The 17,021-nt window shown below is 39.0% G+C and overlaps 1 protein-coding gene across 1 annotated transcript in view; it reads right to left on the reverse strand.

Moving 5' to 3' along the window:
* Positions 1–17,021, reverse strand: part of PAX2 (paired box 2) — a 151,713-nt gene that overhangs the window by 2,640 nt on the left and 132,052 nt on the right. The window contains exons 8-9 of the mRNA XM_025169493.2: positions 8,357–8,458; positions 5,096–5,182 (exon numbers count right to left, since the gene is read on the reverse strand). Coding sequence (XP_025025261.2) covers positions 5,096–5,182; positions 8,357–8,458 — 189 coding nt within the window. The remainder of the gene's footprint in view (positions 1–5,095; positions 5,183–8,356; positions 8,459–17,021) is intronic.

Here is a 17,021-nt window from a genome sequence, read left to right on the forward strand (position 1 = left end):
AATAAAAATCAATTTAAAAATAAAACAATTTTTATTGATTCTTCTCACTCCCAGTGAAATCTCCAATAACATTCTGGATAGTACTCGATCCACATGGAGAAATTTAGAAACTTGCAAGGGTAGGAGGGAATCTAACAATATTGCCCCTTTTCTAATTCCATTAGCAGAAATGCCCAGCTTAGTCAGAAGCATGCAGAAAATGTAAGCAGTTCTATTGTTTGGACTTCTGAAATACTTTCCATTCTGGGGAGGTACATGAAATACCAAAGTACTTTTTTAAGATAAAAAATCTGCCAGATCTGTGCAAACCAAATCTCAGTGAATCGTATCAGATATTTGATAACCAAAATCAGGGTTAGAACAGATCTAAAAATGGAGCTTAAAAACAGGCAATAAAATTGTTGATTGGGCTAAAGACATCTCTGAATAAACTGTATAAAGGTCAAGATGAGACAGATTTATTCAAAGAACCTTGGTAGCTGATCTTAAGGACTGGATTTTATTTTATGAAGCTTTAATTTTTTAAATTAAAAAATAAGGCACACAAAATATGAGATTACACATATGTAATAGCTGCTAAATGCAATTGCAGACTATGACACATAATATATGTTATTAGTGGGTGTGCACACTCCCAATAATTTTAAAGAAATCTATGCTTTGTGGTTTATACTTTTGGAGTGTCCACATAATGGACCTACATTAGCAATTACTACAGAAATGTAATTAACAAAAATATTTGTATATTGTATATTATAAGAAATATGTAATTCTTAATTCATTACATTAAAGAATTAAGTTGGAAGGGGTCATTTAAACCATCAAGTCCAACCTCCTGTTCATTGCAAAAGTCCTGTGAGGGAGCTCATTAACATTAATGTTTTAAAGATGGGTGAACTGGGAAACGAAGTAGTTGCTAATATATCCCAGAAGGGAAGCCTCATTAGATTCTTGCAGCAAAAACAAGGATGAGTTTTGTAGCATCTTAAAGACTAAAAGGAGAAAGATGGGGGGAATGGTGAAAGAGTAGTTGAGATGGATAGAGACCATAAACAAAACAGTAGTTAGGTGTGACATTTTTGCACTGATGAGCTAGTTAACACATGCAGTGTAATAAGAAATCTTGGTCTCTGTTTAATCTGGGAGAAATAAAGTTAAATCTCATTGCTTTGAAATGAAATCTGTCTTTAGGATGGCCCCTATGAGGTCAGAAATAGTAAATCATGTGTAGATGCTTTTTTTGTATGTACGTAAACTAAATCTCTCAAATGTTGCAGCTTTTCCTTTTACAGAAGGTTCTCTAGCTTCCTAGTCATTTTGCTCTGTGGGTTTTTTTTCAGCTTTTCAGTAACATTTTTTTTTAAAGATGGATAAACCTGAAATGTATACTGTATTGCAAATGTACAGTGTAGCTTCATAGCTTTATATAAAGGCATTACAATGTTAGCCGTTTTATTCCATATCGACTAAGATTTAATCCAGTTAGGATTATTTTTCCTCAGTATTCAGAACTTTATAGGGGTATTATCCAACTTGCTGTGAAACTCAAATTCAGAGTAAATCAGGAGAACTCAGAATAGACTCTTGCCTGAAGTAGGGAGGACAACTCCAGCATGCCCTGCTTTAATTCAAAATGAGATGAAAGAGCAGCCACATTCTCACCCCCACCCCAAAGTGTGGGGGGAATGTGAATGTAAAACCCCTTGGCCACTTGTTTATATAAAATGTCTTGATGAAAAGGGGAGTATTGGATTCAGTGACAGGACTGGCCCAAAGTCAGCTAATTTTCAGCCTTTTAGTTTGGTGGTAAAATCACAGAGTTAGGCCTCTGAGGTCCTGGTTAGGTTAGGCAGAGGCTGAGTGGAGAAAAATAGAATGGGTTGTATGGAACTTGGTCTCCATCAAACTGAGCACATAAAGAGTTATTGGGGAACTTTGAGACACCCATAGAAGTGGTGTGAGCCAGTGGATCTTATCAAAAGAGCAGAACAAAAATACAGGAGAAGTTGTCTACAGTGGGTCATGCTGAGCTAAAGCAAGGAGAGATCATCTAAAAGGACAGTCAGAAGATCATCAAGATAGAGCTTTGGGAATGGAATGGAACTTCTCCCTCCCTCTTTAGCAAATAGCCAAACTTTCTCACCTCTGTCTTTAGACTTGGAACAGGCCCTTTGTGATCATGTGGTAAAAGTGGTAAATTTCTATAATCTCAGACTAGGACCCATTTTCAGAAATTCTGGATACTTGGTTGCTAGGGGAGTGTTCACTGCAGTGGATGCTCTGTCCACTTTCTCAATTAAGGAATAAAGAACCCACCCATCTTCACCAAGGGGAATATTAAAAAAAAAGAGAGAGAGAGAGAGAAAACCTGAAGGTTCAGAACACCTTAGAGTGAGCTTGATTAATTAAGGCCAGTCACAGGTCTTATGAATGAGAAAGAGCACAAAGACTAGATCCTGAGGACATCCATTCTTAACATCCATTCTATGTTAAGCTCTCCCAAAATAAACTTTCTGCTAGATGGTAGTGACACTTGGCTTCTACTTGAATGAGTGCTTCTAGGGGTGCAGAATGCAAAGACATCAGCTAAAAATGGCATAGTAGTAAATGGCATCCATTATAGGAACTAAAATCAACCTTTATTTTGATTTAGTGAAGGTGGGGAACACATTCTAGGTTGCCTGAGTGTTCTGTTTACTAACAGAAAAAGATACAACTACAGGACTATAGGATGGTAAGCATAATCAGTCAGACTGAGGGAAACAATTCTGTCTGGCATGCGTACTTCAGCCATTTTGGTGGGTCTAATTAATGCTGTTTAGGGCTATGAAGCTCTACAGATTTGAAGGGGAAAAGGTGCTTCAGAGCATGCATGGCACACACACAGCATCTGAAAGGATCTCCTTAAATCAAATACCGTACATCTTGTTTGCAGGGCAGCTACTTTAAGGAGTTATCAACAGGTACAATGTAAACATTCCTGCATCCTCTAAGTCTCCATTTTCCTTTCAAACAAAGTGTTGCACAGACCTAGTGCACTTAGTTATGGGTTGTTGTTTTGTAGAAGGAATTATTTAGAAAATGGCAGTATGTATTGGAGGCTTGATGGTATAAATCATATCTTTGGTATAGTGGTTAAGGCACCAGGTTAGAATTCTTCATTCCTGGTTGAGGAGCAGCAAGTTGTTTTAAGCAAGTTGGAAATTAATCCAATTAGGATATTTTCTAGTCAATGTTAAAAGGAAGTAAAACATTACATTTTGAATTGTTAGATTATAGTGAATGTGTAGGTTTCAAAGTTAATGCATCAGTGTATAGAATATTAAATAGTTTTTAAATACCTTGTTTAACTTTGTAATACGCAGTAATGGAATGTGCTATATTAAACCATGGATAGAACTTGTTCTTACATGATTGCTAGTATTATAATTAAAATATATGTTTTATTTTTTATTTCAGTTTCCCTTGATAAAAAACCATATTTAAATTTTCTTAGCATGATAGTCATTTAATCTTTTGAACCTGGGACCTTGTCTGGTACCTTAAAGGTTATCATATTTATTATGGTCCAGTCTTTAGTGCATCACAGTCCACTTCATCAGATCATCAGATGCATGGAGGATAATTCTGTGATATGCATGGACACACACACACAGCAGGAGCAGTATAGGGAGAAGCAATGGAAAGGGGCCATGAGGGACGGGAACAGGAGAGACAGAACTGTAATCACCTGACTTTTTGCTTTCAATTCTTAGCATTCCAACAATAGCTACATGTGTATCATGAATATGTGTCTCACAGGGTTATGTAACTGATGAAGTGGGTGATGACTCACAAAAGTTATTGCAGCAATACATGTGTTAGTTTTTAAGATGCCACAGTAGTTTAAAAATGCATCAGGAGCAATTCATTGATGCAGCTATCTTACCTGTTCTGTGTCCTGTCACTAGGCTTATAATAGCTATGCTCTTTTTCTTTTCTATCTGATAAGATTCTGAATCATAGTTTGGATGTAGAGGGATTAGATTTGGACAAATAAAGTGCATTTCCATCCAGAAAAAAAATGATGTTTTTTATTCAACAGATAAGCCAACATGGGATTAGAAACACAAATTGCTTTGGATGAAGTTGCATTTCTTATGAAGAAGTTTTAGTTCACGTGCAAACTGTATACTTGGCCAATATTGGCCATATTATACACTGTGATGTAGTACATTGCATAACAGCAATATATTCTAACAGCTGCATTCAAACTTTAGGCTGTTGGAAAATGTAGCTGGCCAGACTCTTGCATAACACATTGTTTAGAAACTATATATTGGTAATCTTGAACCAATTATACACGGTATCAATTTTTCAAGGTATTTGTTTTGGTTTATAAAACTCTCAATGGCTTGGGATCAGAATGTTTCCCATATGGGATTGTCATCACTTGTCTCCATAAGTAAAAGTCCCATTGTATATTCCACCATCAAGAGAAGCTACCTGGTGGTCACAAGAGTAGACATTTTCTATATAGCATCTTGACGATAAAATTCCCTCTCATAGACAGTCAGGTTGACTCCGTTTCTACAATTTTAGAATGCAGATTTTTTTTATTACTTTGTGAAATTTTTGAGGGCCTCTGATTCCAATATTGTTTTAAAGAATGCTTTGTTTTTGCTTTCATTTTGTTATGATTTGATTTGTAATATTTTAAAAAACTGTAGGTCACTATGGAGGCTTTGACAGATTTAGAATATTTTGAATAAAAAATGTAATTAAAGCAACACAATCCCAACAATAGTCCTGGACTGCCCCAAGAAAGGAAAGCAGGCAACCTGAATTTATAAATTTATAATTGGATTTATAAGAAAACATGAGCTATCTTGGGAGAGAGTAACATGGGGCTCAGACTCCAAACCCTTTGGGATCAGGTGCATCACATGGTACTTTTTCAAAAGCCCAGGTGGGAGGGCAGGTTGTGAAGTCACTCAGGGGATCCCCTTAGTCCCCAGTAAGATAGAAACAAATAGGAAAAAGAAAGCAAAGAGACAAATAGGAGGGCAACAGGAAGGGATGGAAAGGGATACAGCAGACCTTAGGAGATACTCACTTAGTAATGCAGGATTGCTGAACCTCCAGGCCTCATTGTAGGTTGTGTACTGAGGATGGCTGTAAGGATTGCCTGAGAATTCACTCCCTGGGAAGAACAAAGGAGGGTAAGCGTCATTCACAAGATTCACAAGAGGGAAGGAGAATAAAGTTACATCAGTGCCTGACAAAAGGAAAGTAATTATACGGGCTAAGATCTACTGGGCATCTTGTAGTGCAATTCTACAAGTCCCAAGAGACACTGCAGCAAAGAGGAAAGTCTTAAGGGTAGATTGGCAAAGGAGACAAAATGAAGAACTGGGAGAAAGTTCAGTCTAATACATTAATGTAATAAAGGGTTTTAAGGTGCAACTTACTCTGGAGTTTGTGTTAAGAATCCTCTAAGAAAGATCACGACTTGTCTAGTGACAAATTGCAGCCAGCAGAGAGGGCAGTTGTAAAAGGTTCCTCACCTTGGGGTAGTTGAAACTAAGCAGAACCCCCAATAAGAAAGCAACAGGCTCTTTCCCAATAGAGGTCAGGTGGAAGGTACAAGGCCCGTTTATGTAAAAGGGGGCTTAAATGCTTCCTTTATTTTTCTATATTGTCACTCAATTTGTTTCTACATTTATTCTGAAGTGCAGGTTAAGTAAAGAACTTCTCACTCACTCTTCCTCTCTCTCCAGACCAGTCAAGGGAAGGCAGAAGCACCATATGTGCACAATGTTTATTGACAAGGAGTTAAAGGAAACGAGCTGCAGGATAATGAGCTTTTGAGCTCAATTGCGACCAAGAGGAACCAGTTATCTCCTTTCCTGATCACTAATGAAACATGTAATTTCCTCATCAATGCTAGATTCTGTTTAACTACTCTCTTTGGAGAAGGCCAGGGCTGTGACCTGCTCATGGCAGCCCTGGAGCTTTTCTGCTGAAGCTCAAAATGCTCCAGAAAAAATGCCAGAGAGGAAGAAATCAGGAAAGGCCAGCTACTTGTAGGGTAACACAGAATGCAAAAGGCGCCCTGGACATAGCAGGCTTGGTCACTTACTCATCAGTCTCATTAGCAATAATGCAGAAACAGGTTTTATATGGGCATTCCAACATTAGAGGGACTGCTCTGCCAGGTTTTAGTGTTCTTTGAGTGACGGAGTACTGGGCACGATGTATTTTTTTAATGACAGTATATGTAGAGCTTAAGTGATAATAAACAATAAATATAGAGCTTAAGTGATAATAAACAATAAATATTATTTCTTTTCATGCAACATACCTTCCTCAAATCCCTGGAAAGAGGGTCTGAACCTTCAGAGTGCAAATTCTCAGCATTTTATTTGCTCTCTCTTTTCCAAATTATAAATTTCTATTTATTCAGATTCATCCTTGTTGCTTCTAGCTCTCATGGACATTTCATTCAAATACACAGAGAGCTGCCAGCTATCCATCAATCACTGTGAACTATCAAGCAGCCATTTCTCCATTAATGAACTTCTGGTGTCCCCTAAGTTACCCAACTATAGTTGTGCTGCTATGGCCTCCATGATGACTGGGTGATGTCAGAAGCCAGCAGTGTCCATGTGTGTGTCAAAAAAGGTGAGATGGTAGATGCAGCATTGCAGTGTAAGCCTTGTCTCTTTTGTATGGGTGTTGATATTGCACTCATGTACAGAAAGGATGGGACTTCCATTGCAATGCTGCATCCGCCAATGTGCCTTTTTTATCACATACACCCCCTCCCATGGATGCCACGATTGGAAGCTGCTCTAGGTGGGGAGATTCCTGGTTTAGAACTCAGCTATTTATTCTGAGTATGTTGTAGTTTTGTTCATGGAAATAATCCTAGAAATGAAAAATGTATTGCTGGAGCAATTCCTTCAAGTATTGCAATGATCTACCAGCTATAGTTCAATATCAAATTGATTAAATGAAAGGAAAAACAAGGTTTACTGATTATGCTTAAGAAAACATGCAGGTTTTCATAACCCTTAGACAAGAACTGTGACCCAACAGAGAGTTGGATAAAAAGCACCTCCATAAATATCTTGTTGCCATCTTAGATCATAATCCAGTCCTCTGAGAGAAAGCTGCTCAGCAGCACTACACTGTGTGTCTATTACTTGGGGCATTGCTCTGATATCTGATGATGTATTTTAATATCATATACATAAAAATAGAAATAGGGCTACTAAGAAAACCCAAAGCAAACAAATATATAGCAAACTAACTATAAAAATGACTAAGATTGACTAAAATAGAAAAAAAAAGACTCAAAAAGGGTATCCAGAGATTTATTTGCTGGATCAGACAACAAGCAAATAATGAAGTCAGGCAGAGCTGTTTTGGATGGCTGTTCCAAATCTTGAGTAACACCATTAAGAAGGCCCTGTTTTTTAAATTCTCCATGTTATACATTTAATGGCAGAGGGCTTGAAGGACGGCTTCTGTAGCAGCTGGCAATTTACAACAAGGGATCTCTGTGTGTGTACTGGTGGGGGAAGAAATGACATTTCTGAGATACTTCAGATTCAGGGAATTTAGGGTTTTGTTTATTCAGACTCAGTCATTGACATGCCCTCTCGCCTCCCCGCCCCCCCATTATCTGTGCTACTCTTGGACCGTATACTATCTGCAGCTGGAATCTCTGATTACCCCATCCAGTGAAATGTGGAAAAGACTGGTAGCAAAAATCCTTGCAGCACGTTATACTGTATATTAGGCCCAAGGTAGAATGTGTAAGGATGTAAAGATGGCCCATGGTGCTGAAAACCATGAAAGGTGGATCCACCAGAAAGAAATAATATTGCAACTCAGCCATCCACTTAGCAGCTCTCCTAGAAAGGGGTGTAAATGACTCCTCACACTTGACATTCCATGCTACTGCCATTGGGTATAAATGAACATATCAAGTCCCAATTTTTCCTGCTTCAGTTGCATGAGCAAATGAGAATTTTCTAATTGTTTAAAATAATGTGAATGAAGCAGGAAGAAGCTGAGACATGTGATTGCATGTGTTCAATGTTGCTGGGGGAGCACAGGGCAGTAGTGGGAGGTCATCTCACTCCATTGATGGATTTATACCTCCATGTATTGCTTGGCTGCAAACAAAACTGATTGATTTCCTTAATCACAGTGGAAATCAGAGCTGAAAGATACCAAATAAATAGCATCAAGCAAAAAACCCCTGGAGCTAATCAAACCTACTGAAGCGCCCTTCCAAGTAAGGCATTTAAAAAAAAAAATTCACTTGTCTAAAGAAAACTGAAATGGGAAGCCAAGAAAATCTTACCAGGCACCATTCCTGCAAGAGTTGAGGTTGGGTAGCTGCCTTGTCCAGTTGGTGGAACATGTGGTGGGTAGCCAGGCAAGGTTGTGCTGGCCATGTCACGACCTAAGAAGAAAAAAGGAGGGAGAACTGATTTCATTGTGATAGCTGGAGATGATGATAAGCATTAGGTAGGGGAGCCTCTAACCTAAAACTACTCCTTCTTACCCTTAGTCCTCCATCTATGATATATTTTGGTTCCTCCGGATATTTTTAACTTTATCACCTTTTATTCAATTTGCAAAGACAGACAAAAATAAAAGTATCAAGTTCAATAGATTACAAAAGCTATATGACAATATAATTTGGTACATATTATCTTGTTTGGTGGCAATGCCCAATTATTCAGTGTTTGGGTCAAAGCTTTTTTTTTTTTTTTGAAAAGTTGGAAAAATCTCCTGACAGTCTTTTGTGATGAATGGTGAGCTTTGTTTACTATCCATGTTTCCTAAATACAGATCCAACATAAGAAATTGTTTCTGTTTTTATTGATAATTTATAGGTTAATTATTTCAAAACACTGGAAAACCAAAATATATTTTTCATTGGATTATTACTACTTAAAAAGAGGTATTTTAATTCTCTTTAATTACCCTGTATATGATGGGGCAGTTAAAGAATATTCAGGTATAACTAATCCCATTAAGAGTATTACAGAACTCTCTTACTTTTAATGCCACATTATATGATTTTCACTATGACTCCAAACAAATCTGAAGCTCAGTCAAGAAAGATGATTTCAGCGATGTTCCCACTTCGTAGGTTAAGCTGAAGGAATAAGTCGCTTGAAGTCCATGGAAATCCCACTACTAGAACCCTAGAGTTGGAAAGGGCAACTGTGGCCATGAAGTCCAACCCCTGTTCAGTGCAGGAATCCAAATTAGAGCTTCCCCACTCAACCTTTGCCTTTCTCTACCCAGCACAGAGGTAACTGGCTCAACTGTCAAATTGCCTTAACTTTTAAGTTAGCTACATTTTAAGTAGTTGACACTGGGTTTCCAATATCTCTTTGGTTATGTTCTTACAGCATGCTAAATCATAAACTGTGGTTCAAAGACATTATGTCTTAGCATGTTATATGAACAAGGCCACCAAGTTAAACTGTATGTGGTTTCTTTCTTTGCTATGATATGTTAACATGGCCATTATGATTTGCTAAGCATGGTTTATAGATTAGAATGTTATGCTAGCGTAGCCTTTATCAGATAAGATGTATAGAAGGCAGAAAACAAAATATAGAAGGAGTAGAGTTGTTTTTAGTCATTCCAGTCTTAAATAATTTTTCCTTTTTTCATAGTACAAGTTCTGCAATGGAAACAATCTTGCTTATTTCATTGACATGGTCAGGGACTGAAATATGTGTAGGTCCTATTAACTATTTTAGGCTGCTATGGGCACACCACCTCCTCTCCAGTTGCTGGGTACTGATGGCCATTTTGCGGGGGGGGGGGGGTTGCAGAAGAGATTAGAGAGGCTGCCCATGCAGTGCCCAATCAAGGCTTTCTGAAGGGCTGGTCAATTCTGCAGGCTACTTATATACACAAGTTAGGGGCTCTTTTGAAAAAGTGCTAAGCCTGTGTCCAAAATTAGTTTGGCTGCCAGATGGCAAATGCAGAAGAGAGAGGGAGTTTCTTGGAGAATCAGGAGAGCTCCATTTCCTACCAGCTTCAGCCCATGCTCTTCCTCCTTGCCAACCCTCTCCCAGCTGTGGTATATTTGGACATGGGTTTAGCCTTATCAGAAGTGTTCTAGACCATGTTCAGAAATAGCTCAACTGAAAAGTTGCAGCCAGAGAGCACCTCTGTGCCTGCTATCTGTTAGTTGGGCAAACCTGCTATGCCAAGCACCTGCTTACTCTTGACCAAGCCCCATCCCATCCCATTCAACAACAGTGGTTGTTTTTCCCTTGGAGAGGAAACACAACTCAGGAGAATCCACTAATAATTTCCCTTGACTTTCTTACATTAAAACTGTAAGTACAGTACTATTTTCTGGCCTCATTTCATAGGCAGAATAGAGCTTGGCCATCAGAGCAGCAAATTTTATGCCAGCATATTTTTTGTTGGCTTAAGGAATGGAGAACTGTAGTTCAATGAGGCTGTCTGGCTGTGTCCTCCACTGTGCAGATGTAGTAGAATAGTAGTAGATCACATTGTGAGTCACCCTGGACAAGAAGAAGTCTTTTAATTGCCTGTTTGCTTATTTAAATATGTCTGTCTTATGTATCCTCCACAGAGACCAAGACAATTTGGGACACAGATTCAGCAAGAAAAAAAAAGGGGGGGGGGACTTTATTCCAAACCTAAATTCTGTGATTTCATTCTAAAAAGATGACTACACACCTAATATTAAAAGTACTAAAAAACAAGCTTTAAAAAATCCAGTAAAAGTTAGCATAAATTAGTAATTCGGTTAAATTAGATTTTTAAAAACTATTTTAAAACTGCACTTTTTCTTATAAAAAGTGTAATGTTTGTAAGTTTGGGGAAAAATTGTTTCCAAGCAGTGTTATTAGCACTGCATGGCATTTATCTCACTTTAAAATCAATCAAACAACTGGGGTACATTGCAGACAGTGTTCAAGTTAACATGAAGGATGCATCCAGTGGACTTCTCAGAAAACATGCCCAAAATTGGCTTGCATGAATCTGTCCTTTTTAGAGTTGCAGCTGGGCCAGGTGATGCTGGTTGGGAAGCAAGACTGAGGGTGGAAAACAGAGGCAAGATGGCAGCAACATGGAAGAGAAGGAACAATGGCTAACCTCTGCCCAGCCCAGCACACCCCCCTCTTGTCTCTCCACATCCTTCTTTGTGTTATTTCTCTTTTGAAGCACTGTTTCCTTCAGCTCTAATCCCTTCTAAAGCATAGCATTTTGCAGGTGCCCTGTGTAAGTGCAGCAATAATCTCTGATAAAACTGGCTGCTTAAGGACTGCGGCTGAGCTGCATTAGGTCAGGGCAGCCTGGGCCCCGGATCTCTTCTCTGCCCAGCCACCAGTGAGCGGATTTCAGGCTGATTAAAGCCCCAGCAGTGGAACCCATTTGTTCCAGCAAGGCTGATCTTCAGGTTTCAGGAAAGATCAACCTGTGCCATTGGTTTTCTTCCTCTAGCATTCATCATATTTTGCATCCCCCAAAGGCTTAAAATAGGGATGGAATGTGGAACAGGAATAAAAACTAATAATAAATCAGGGAGAAGGAATATCGCAAAATGTCACAAACAACTCTCATGATAGATGCCTATTTTGGTCAGGCAAATACTGGGGAAAAATTCTATTTGCAGTCTTTTGTTGGAAACGTTAATCAGTGGATCCAAATATTTCAGAAATAACTGGTTTTTATAACTTCTTTAGAGATGTTTTTACCTTCACTTTATAGATGGGGGGTGTGTGTGAAAAAAAAAGCCCTAGAGGCTCTTGTATTCCAGTATTCACTAAGGAAAGCAGACCCCAGAACTGAAGAGCAATGAAACCACCAACATTCTGCTTAATGTGAGCCGCTGTTGGGTTCAGCCCAAGGAACTCCACAAGACAGTACAAATACAGTTCTGTTGCATTTATTAGCTTCCACCTCAAAGACAGAATCTCTCCAGACTGAATCTAAACTTCCCAAGCCAGTAAGCCCAAACACCGTGAATTCCTTAGGGTGGTGCCAGTCTCATCTTCTTAACCTTCCCACACTCCTGCTGGGGGCTAAGGAAATGCTAATCTCCCCGAGCACGGCCTTCATCAAACCATTCCATCAGCTAAGCTGAAAAGGAATAAGATCCTTTCTTTTGTCAATTATACTACTTTTATTTTAGTTGAGCACTGTATTTACATCCATATCTACTTGTATGATAGTATATTCTCAGCCTCACAATAAACAGCAATCATGCTGTATTTTCTATTTTTATTTTTGGAATCTTTAGGCACTCAAGAGTCAGCTTGGGCACTTGTTGGGTATTTGGTTGGCATTTTTATTTAAATGTAATTTTACTATGTTTAATCACATCTAACATGGGAATTAACTCCTAGTATCTATCCCTCTCACGGTGTTCAGTTGTAGGCCTTTGATGGCTTTTTCCTTCTGCAAGTATGGAAAACCACTTAGGATGGTACGCCCCCAGAGGCTAATTGACTGCAATGGTTTCTGGAAGGCTTTAGGGCATTTTCTAGTTGATATGGTTAGTGTTTGTGGTGAAGCTCTGGTCACCCTGTGGAACACAGAATTGACCCAGACAATTGACACTGGATCTTCCCCTATTTGTCAGAGCCAAATTAGCTCCTTGGTATACCTTGGGCTGAGAGCAATGAAGCAAGAGATAACAGCTGGAATATAAATGAAGGAAATCTTACACTGCATCTGGTGGAACTTAAGAATTAGAGAATGAAGGAAAGGACTTTGGAGTTCATCCAGTCCAACCTCCTAATTTTTGAACTATACTTTAGTGCTGAGGGCAATAAGGAAGTAGTTCTTTTTCTCCTCTACTGCATTTTTGCAGCAATGGGAATGTTTCAGTAAGGTTCGGGCCTTGAAAGAGACCAGATTATAGCCCCAGCAGCCTATGGTGATAAATTTGCATGATTACCTTTGAAGGTAATGTCATGCCCATTTGGCATGGCTTTGATTACATGATTAGCACAGTTACATCCAGACCATTCGTTTGTATTGGATGGTTTCCAGTTGTTGAGACTGGGGATGCAAAGAAAGCCCTTGAATAAGTTTGACAAACTTCTTGTATGTTCACTCCTGCTTTGGTTTGTTAGACCTAGTAAAGAGAAGATGGCTAGTTGGATCCATGAGATTGTTAATTCTTCCTTAATTAGAAAGATAGTGGCATCAACCTCTCTGAAAGTCTGTCATCAAGACTTCTCCTGAAGAAGTTTTCCTTGGCCCCAAGAGTAGTGAATAATTATGGGCCTATTGCTAATATTCTGTTCTTCAATAGGGTGTTGAAGCAAATGGCTGCGGTCAACATTCAGACACTTTTGGATGAAGCTAAATTTATTCAATCTAACTTTGGGTTCAGTTTGGAAGAGAAACTGCCTTTGTCATTTTGGGGGATGATCTTTCCAAAGAGAAATATTGGAGGAGCGCCCCTTGGACCCCTCAGCTGCCTTTACTACCATCAGTCATCGTGTTTTTCAAGACCAACTTTCTGAATCTGATATTGGGACCCATATACAGTAGATATATATAACAGTATTAACAACATATTATAATTTCAAAATTGGTAATAATGGTAATAATAAAAAGAAAAAGGTCCAGAAAATTATTTCATGAATAGAACTGAAAAGAAATTGGCCACATTGCTTGAAATTCTTTTGCCTTGCTTCCTCTTTAAAATGCTTTGAATACGTGGTCACAAACATGTATCAACAATCCTTTCCTGCAAATAATGTGTAGATGTCACCTTCATTCCTCCCACCATCTTCAACAAATTGTGCCAATTGGGAAGTTCATAAAATCAATAATAACCTGTAACAAATATGTTTTTTAAATATAAACAACAAATTCTTTTTTTAAATGAACATTGCCTGCCACCTCTCTTTGGGCAATGGTGTGGAATATTGGCATTTGTAGTATTTGTCAAATACCAGTATTGGATTCCCATTCAAATCCAGTAATTATCCTCTATCTTTTCCCTCCCCACCATTCCTCACACCTCTCAGTGGGCATTCTTGATTTCCCTCTGCCTGCATTTCCTCTCTTTCCTGCTGGCATGCAACTTTGCATGTTAATGGTCCCTGTTGTTGTTGTTGTTACTCTGTGCCTGATTGAGTCACACTCTGATTGAAAAGTTAGTGTTAAACTGCCACCTGGGAGCATCAAGCTGAGCCTGAAATGAACTTAAAAAAACAAAACAAAACACCTTGTGGAACTGGATGGACGAGCTAAGAGCGCTCCCAAGTGAGAAGTCTCTTCCAGGGCAGTGAGGTGGAGGAATAAGAGAAGTATTTCAGCTTCAGTTTTGGAGTGCAAACTAGATCTCCTTCCCATGAGGTTTTCTCCTGTACAGTATTCCAACCACTGCTGCTCATCTTTCATTTAGGCTATGAATCAGCACCTTTTCCAGGACTGTAGAGGCCCTACAACGCCTGTGACTAACATGAAATGAGGAGGATTATGATATGTAACTATCTTATTCTAACATTATGCCTAGAGAGTGTTCAGACATCAGTCTGATTTCTGAAAACATTTTGTTATTGATAATCCAAAGCATGTGAAAAATCAACATAGGCTTAGATAAATTTAAATCTTGGTCTTGGCTAGGTAAGAAGGGAGGAGATAAATCATATCTGGTTCTTTCCTGCTTTCTGGTGCCTTGTGAAGCTTCCTGTAAGAGAAGCCAGTGAGGTGCTCTTTTTTGAGCCTGCAGTCAGATGACCAGGCATTGAAGAGATGGACCAGTGTATTTGGTTCAACCCCCTTTGCTCAGAACTTTTCCAACTTTTCTTTGTAACTTCTGAAGGAAAAAAAAGGAAGTTCTACTGCAGCTTTGTCATTCAAATTATGTATATTTGGAATATATAGGATATACCAATATAGCCTATATAGCAATATAGAGGATATTCACCCTCTATTATTCAAATATTATATTTTTGACTGAACATACAGTATATTTGGAAGAATTAAACATATGGCTGGTACATCATCATCATCATCGACATCAGGGGCCCAGCAATGCTTTTGACTGAGACTTTCATTCAGTTTTGTGGGGAATATAGGGGGATGCATTCAAAAATAGACATAGCCAGGAAAAATGAGCAGCACCAAAAAAGAAAAGTGGCTGATCAAACAGGAAACAGCAAGCAATCAGGCGAATATAAAAAATATAAATTAATGAATTTACTTATTTACAATATTTGTAGACCATCCCAATCATGAGTATCTGGGAGGTGTACCAAGACAGAAAAGTTGAAAGGAACAATTTTTTAAAAAATTACACACACACGCACGCACACTAATGAGTAAAACAAGGAAAGAGGGCACTGTGAGTATCTCTGGGAAAAGGATGTTCCAGAGCATAAGAGCAGGGAAAGTCTGCCACCTAACCAAGTCCCATTTACTTCCCATGGTGACTCTCAGCAGGCCCTCTCAAGCTGCTTCAACTGGCAGAATCAATTTTGTCAAGGCCTAATGTAACCTAATGCTGTGCTGTAAACAGATTTTGTAGCACTTTGAATTGGCCCTGGAAACATATGGGTAACTAGTGCCATCGGAAACCTCAGAATTGCTGTTATCCTGCAATGGTAGGATTCCCCTGACAGCAGTCATTGCATTCTGAACCAGTTGCAGTTTCTGGGACATCTTGTAAGGCTGTGTTGCAGTAATCCAGCCATATGGTGATCAGTGCATTAGTTATCATTGCCATGGCATCTGTTCCAGGTAAAGTCACAAATGGCTCACCAAAGACCTTCCAAGAGACCACCACCTGATGTTTAAGCAGGAACTGTGAATTCAAGAGGACTGCCAAGTCTTGATTCAATTCCTTTGTCTGGAGAACAATCCTGTTTAGAGTAACTACCACAATTAACATGAGTCTTGGTAGGATTTAATCTGAACTTGTTTTGCCCCAAGAGCAAAACCAGTCACTGGGTCAAGCTTTCCACAGCATTTCCAGCTTTGCCTAGGAAGGCAATACAAATTGGATATTGTCAGCAGACTGATAATACTTCAACCCAAACTAATGATTGACCTCTTTCAAGTGGCTTCATATGGATGTTAAATAACATAGGGTTTGATTGGATCAATTATGGAGTCAAGCACTCCAATGGAACTCATGTAAAATGGTGACACTGACTTCCAACTCTTGCAGATGGTCCAGGAAGATACCATGCCAAGGAAGACAACACTAGCAAGAGGGGTACTTTTGATCCTGGCAAAGGTAATCCACCAGCAATTAATGAATCCAGCCCACTGGTGGTGGGATTCATACGATACAGCATCCTATCCACCTCCTTGGGCTCTATAAGCTCAGAAGAATCCCAGATAATAGCACACAACCTTGTCTTGCTCATCACTGCAGACTCTGCCCAACTCATGTCCAAACCAGAGTGAATATGTCTGACAAATTAACCTGGCATGCTTGCAGACACTTTGTAACACTCATCTTTCTGAATGATTGTATTCAGGACTTCTACCTCCTGAGGCCTGCAGCTGGACAGATGGAATTGAAAGCTGTCTTCAAAAAGCACAACAATGTGTATACTGGCCTGGCATGAATAAACAACTGAAATAATGCAAAACATAGTACAAGATGTACAAGTCATTGTGGAACACGTAGCAGAAGAAGATCCTGAATTCCGACAAGATAACAAGTTGACCCTTTCTTTACATAGCTGGAGAAGAATATATGACTTATGACTATGGACTATTTTTCCAAACTGGGGGAAATACATTCACTTCCTGATAACAAATCTTTTTGTTATCAGTCATAAGGATGCTTACGATGGAATAGTTGATACACAATTTGTATCAGAAGAATGTAGGGCTTCCCAGGAGAAATGCTTAACCCCAAAATAGTGAGAAAGTGGAATCCGCTATAAGATGACCAAGAAGATATTAGAAAAAGCCAGGAAAGCTGGGTCTGATCCAAATCTCACCAACCTGGACTATTGGAGCACCCCTTCTTAGGCTGTGGATTG

The sequence above is a fragment of the Python bivittatus genome, unplaced genomic scaffold (genome assembly GCF_059951505.1).
Source record: "Python bivittatus isolate LINGU-HERP-01145 unplaced genomic scaffold, Pbiv_v1 ctg000400_np1212, whole genome shotgun sequence".
In the NCBI taxonomy this organism is placed as follows: Eukaryota; Metazoa; Chordata; class Lepidosauria; order Squamata; family Pythonidae; genus Python; species Python bivittatus.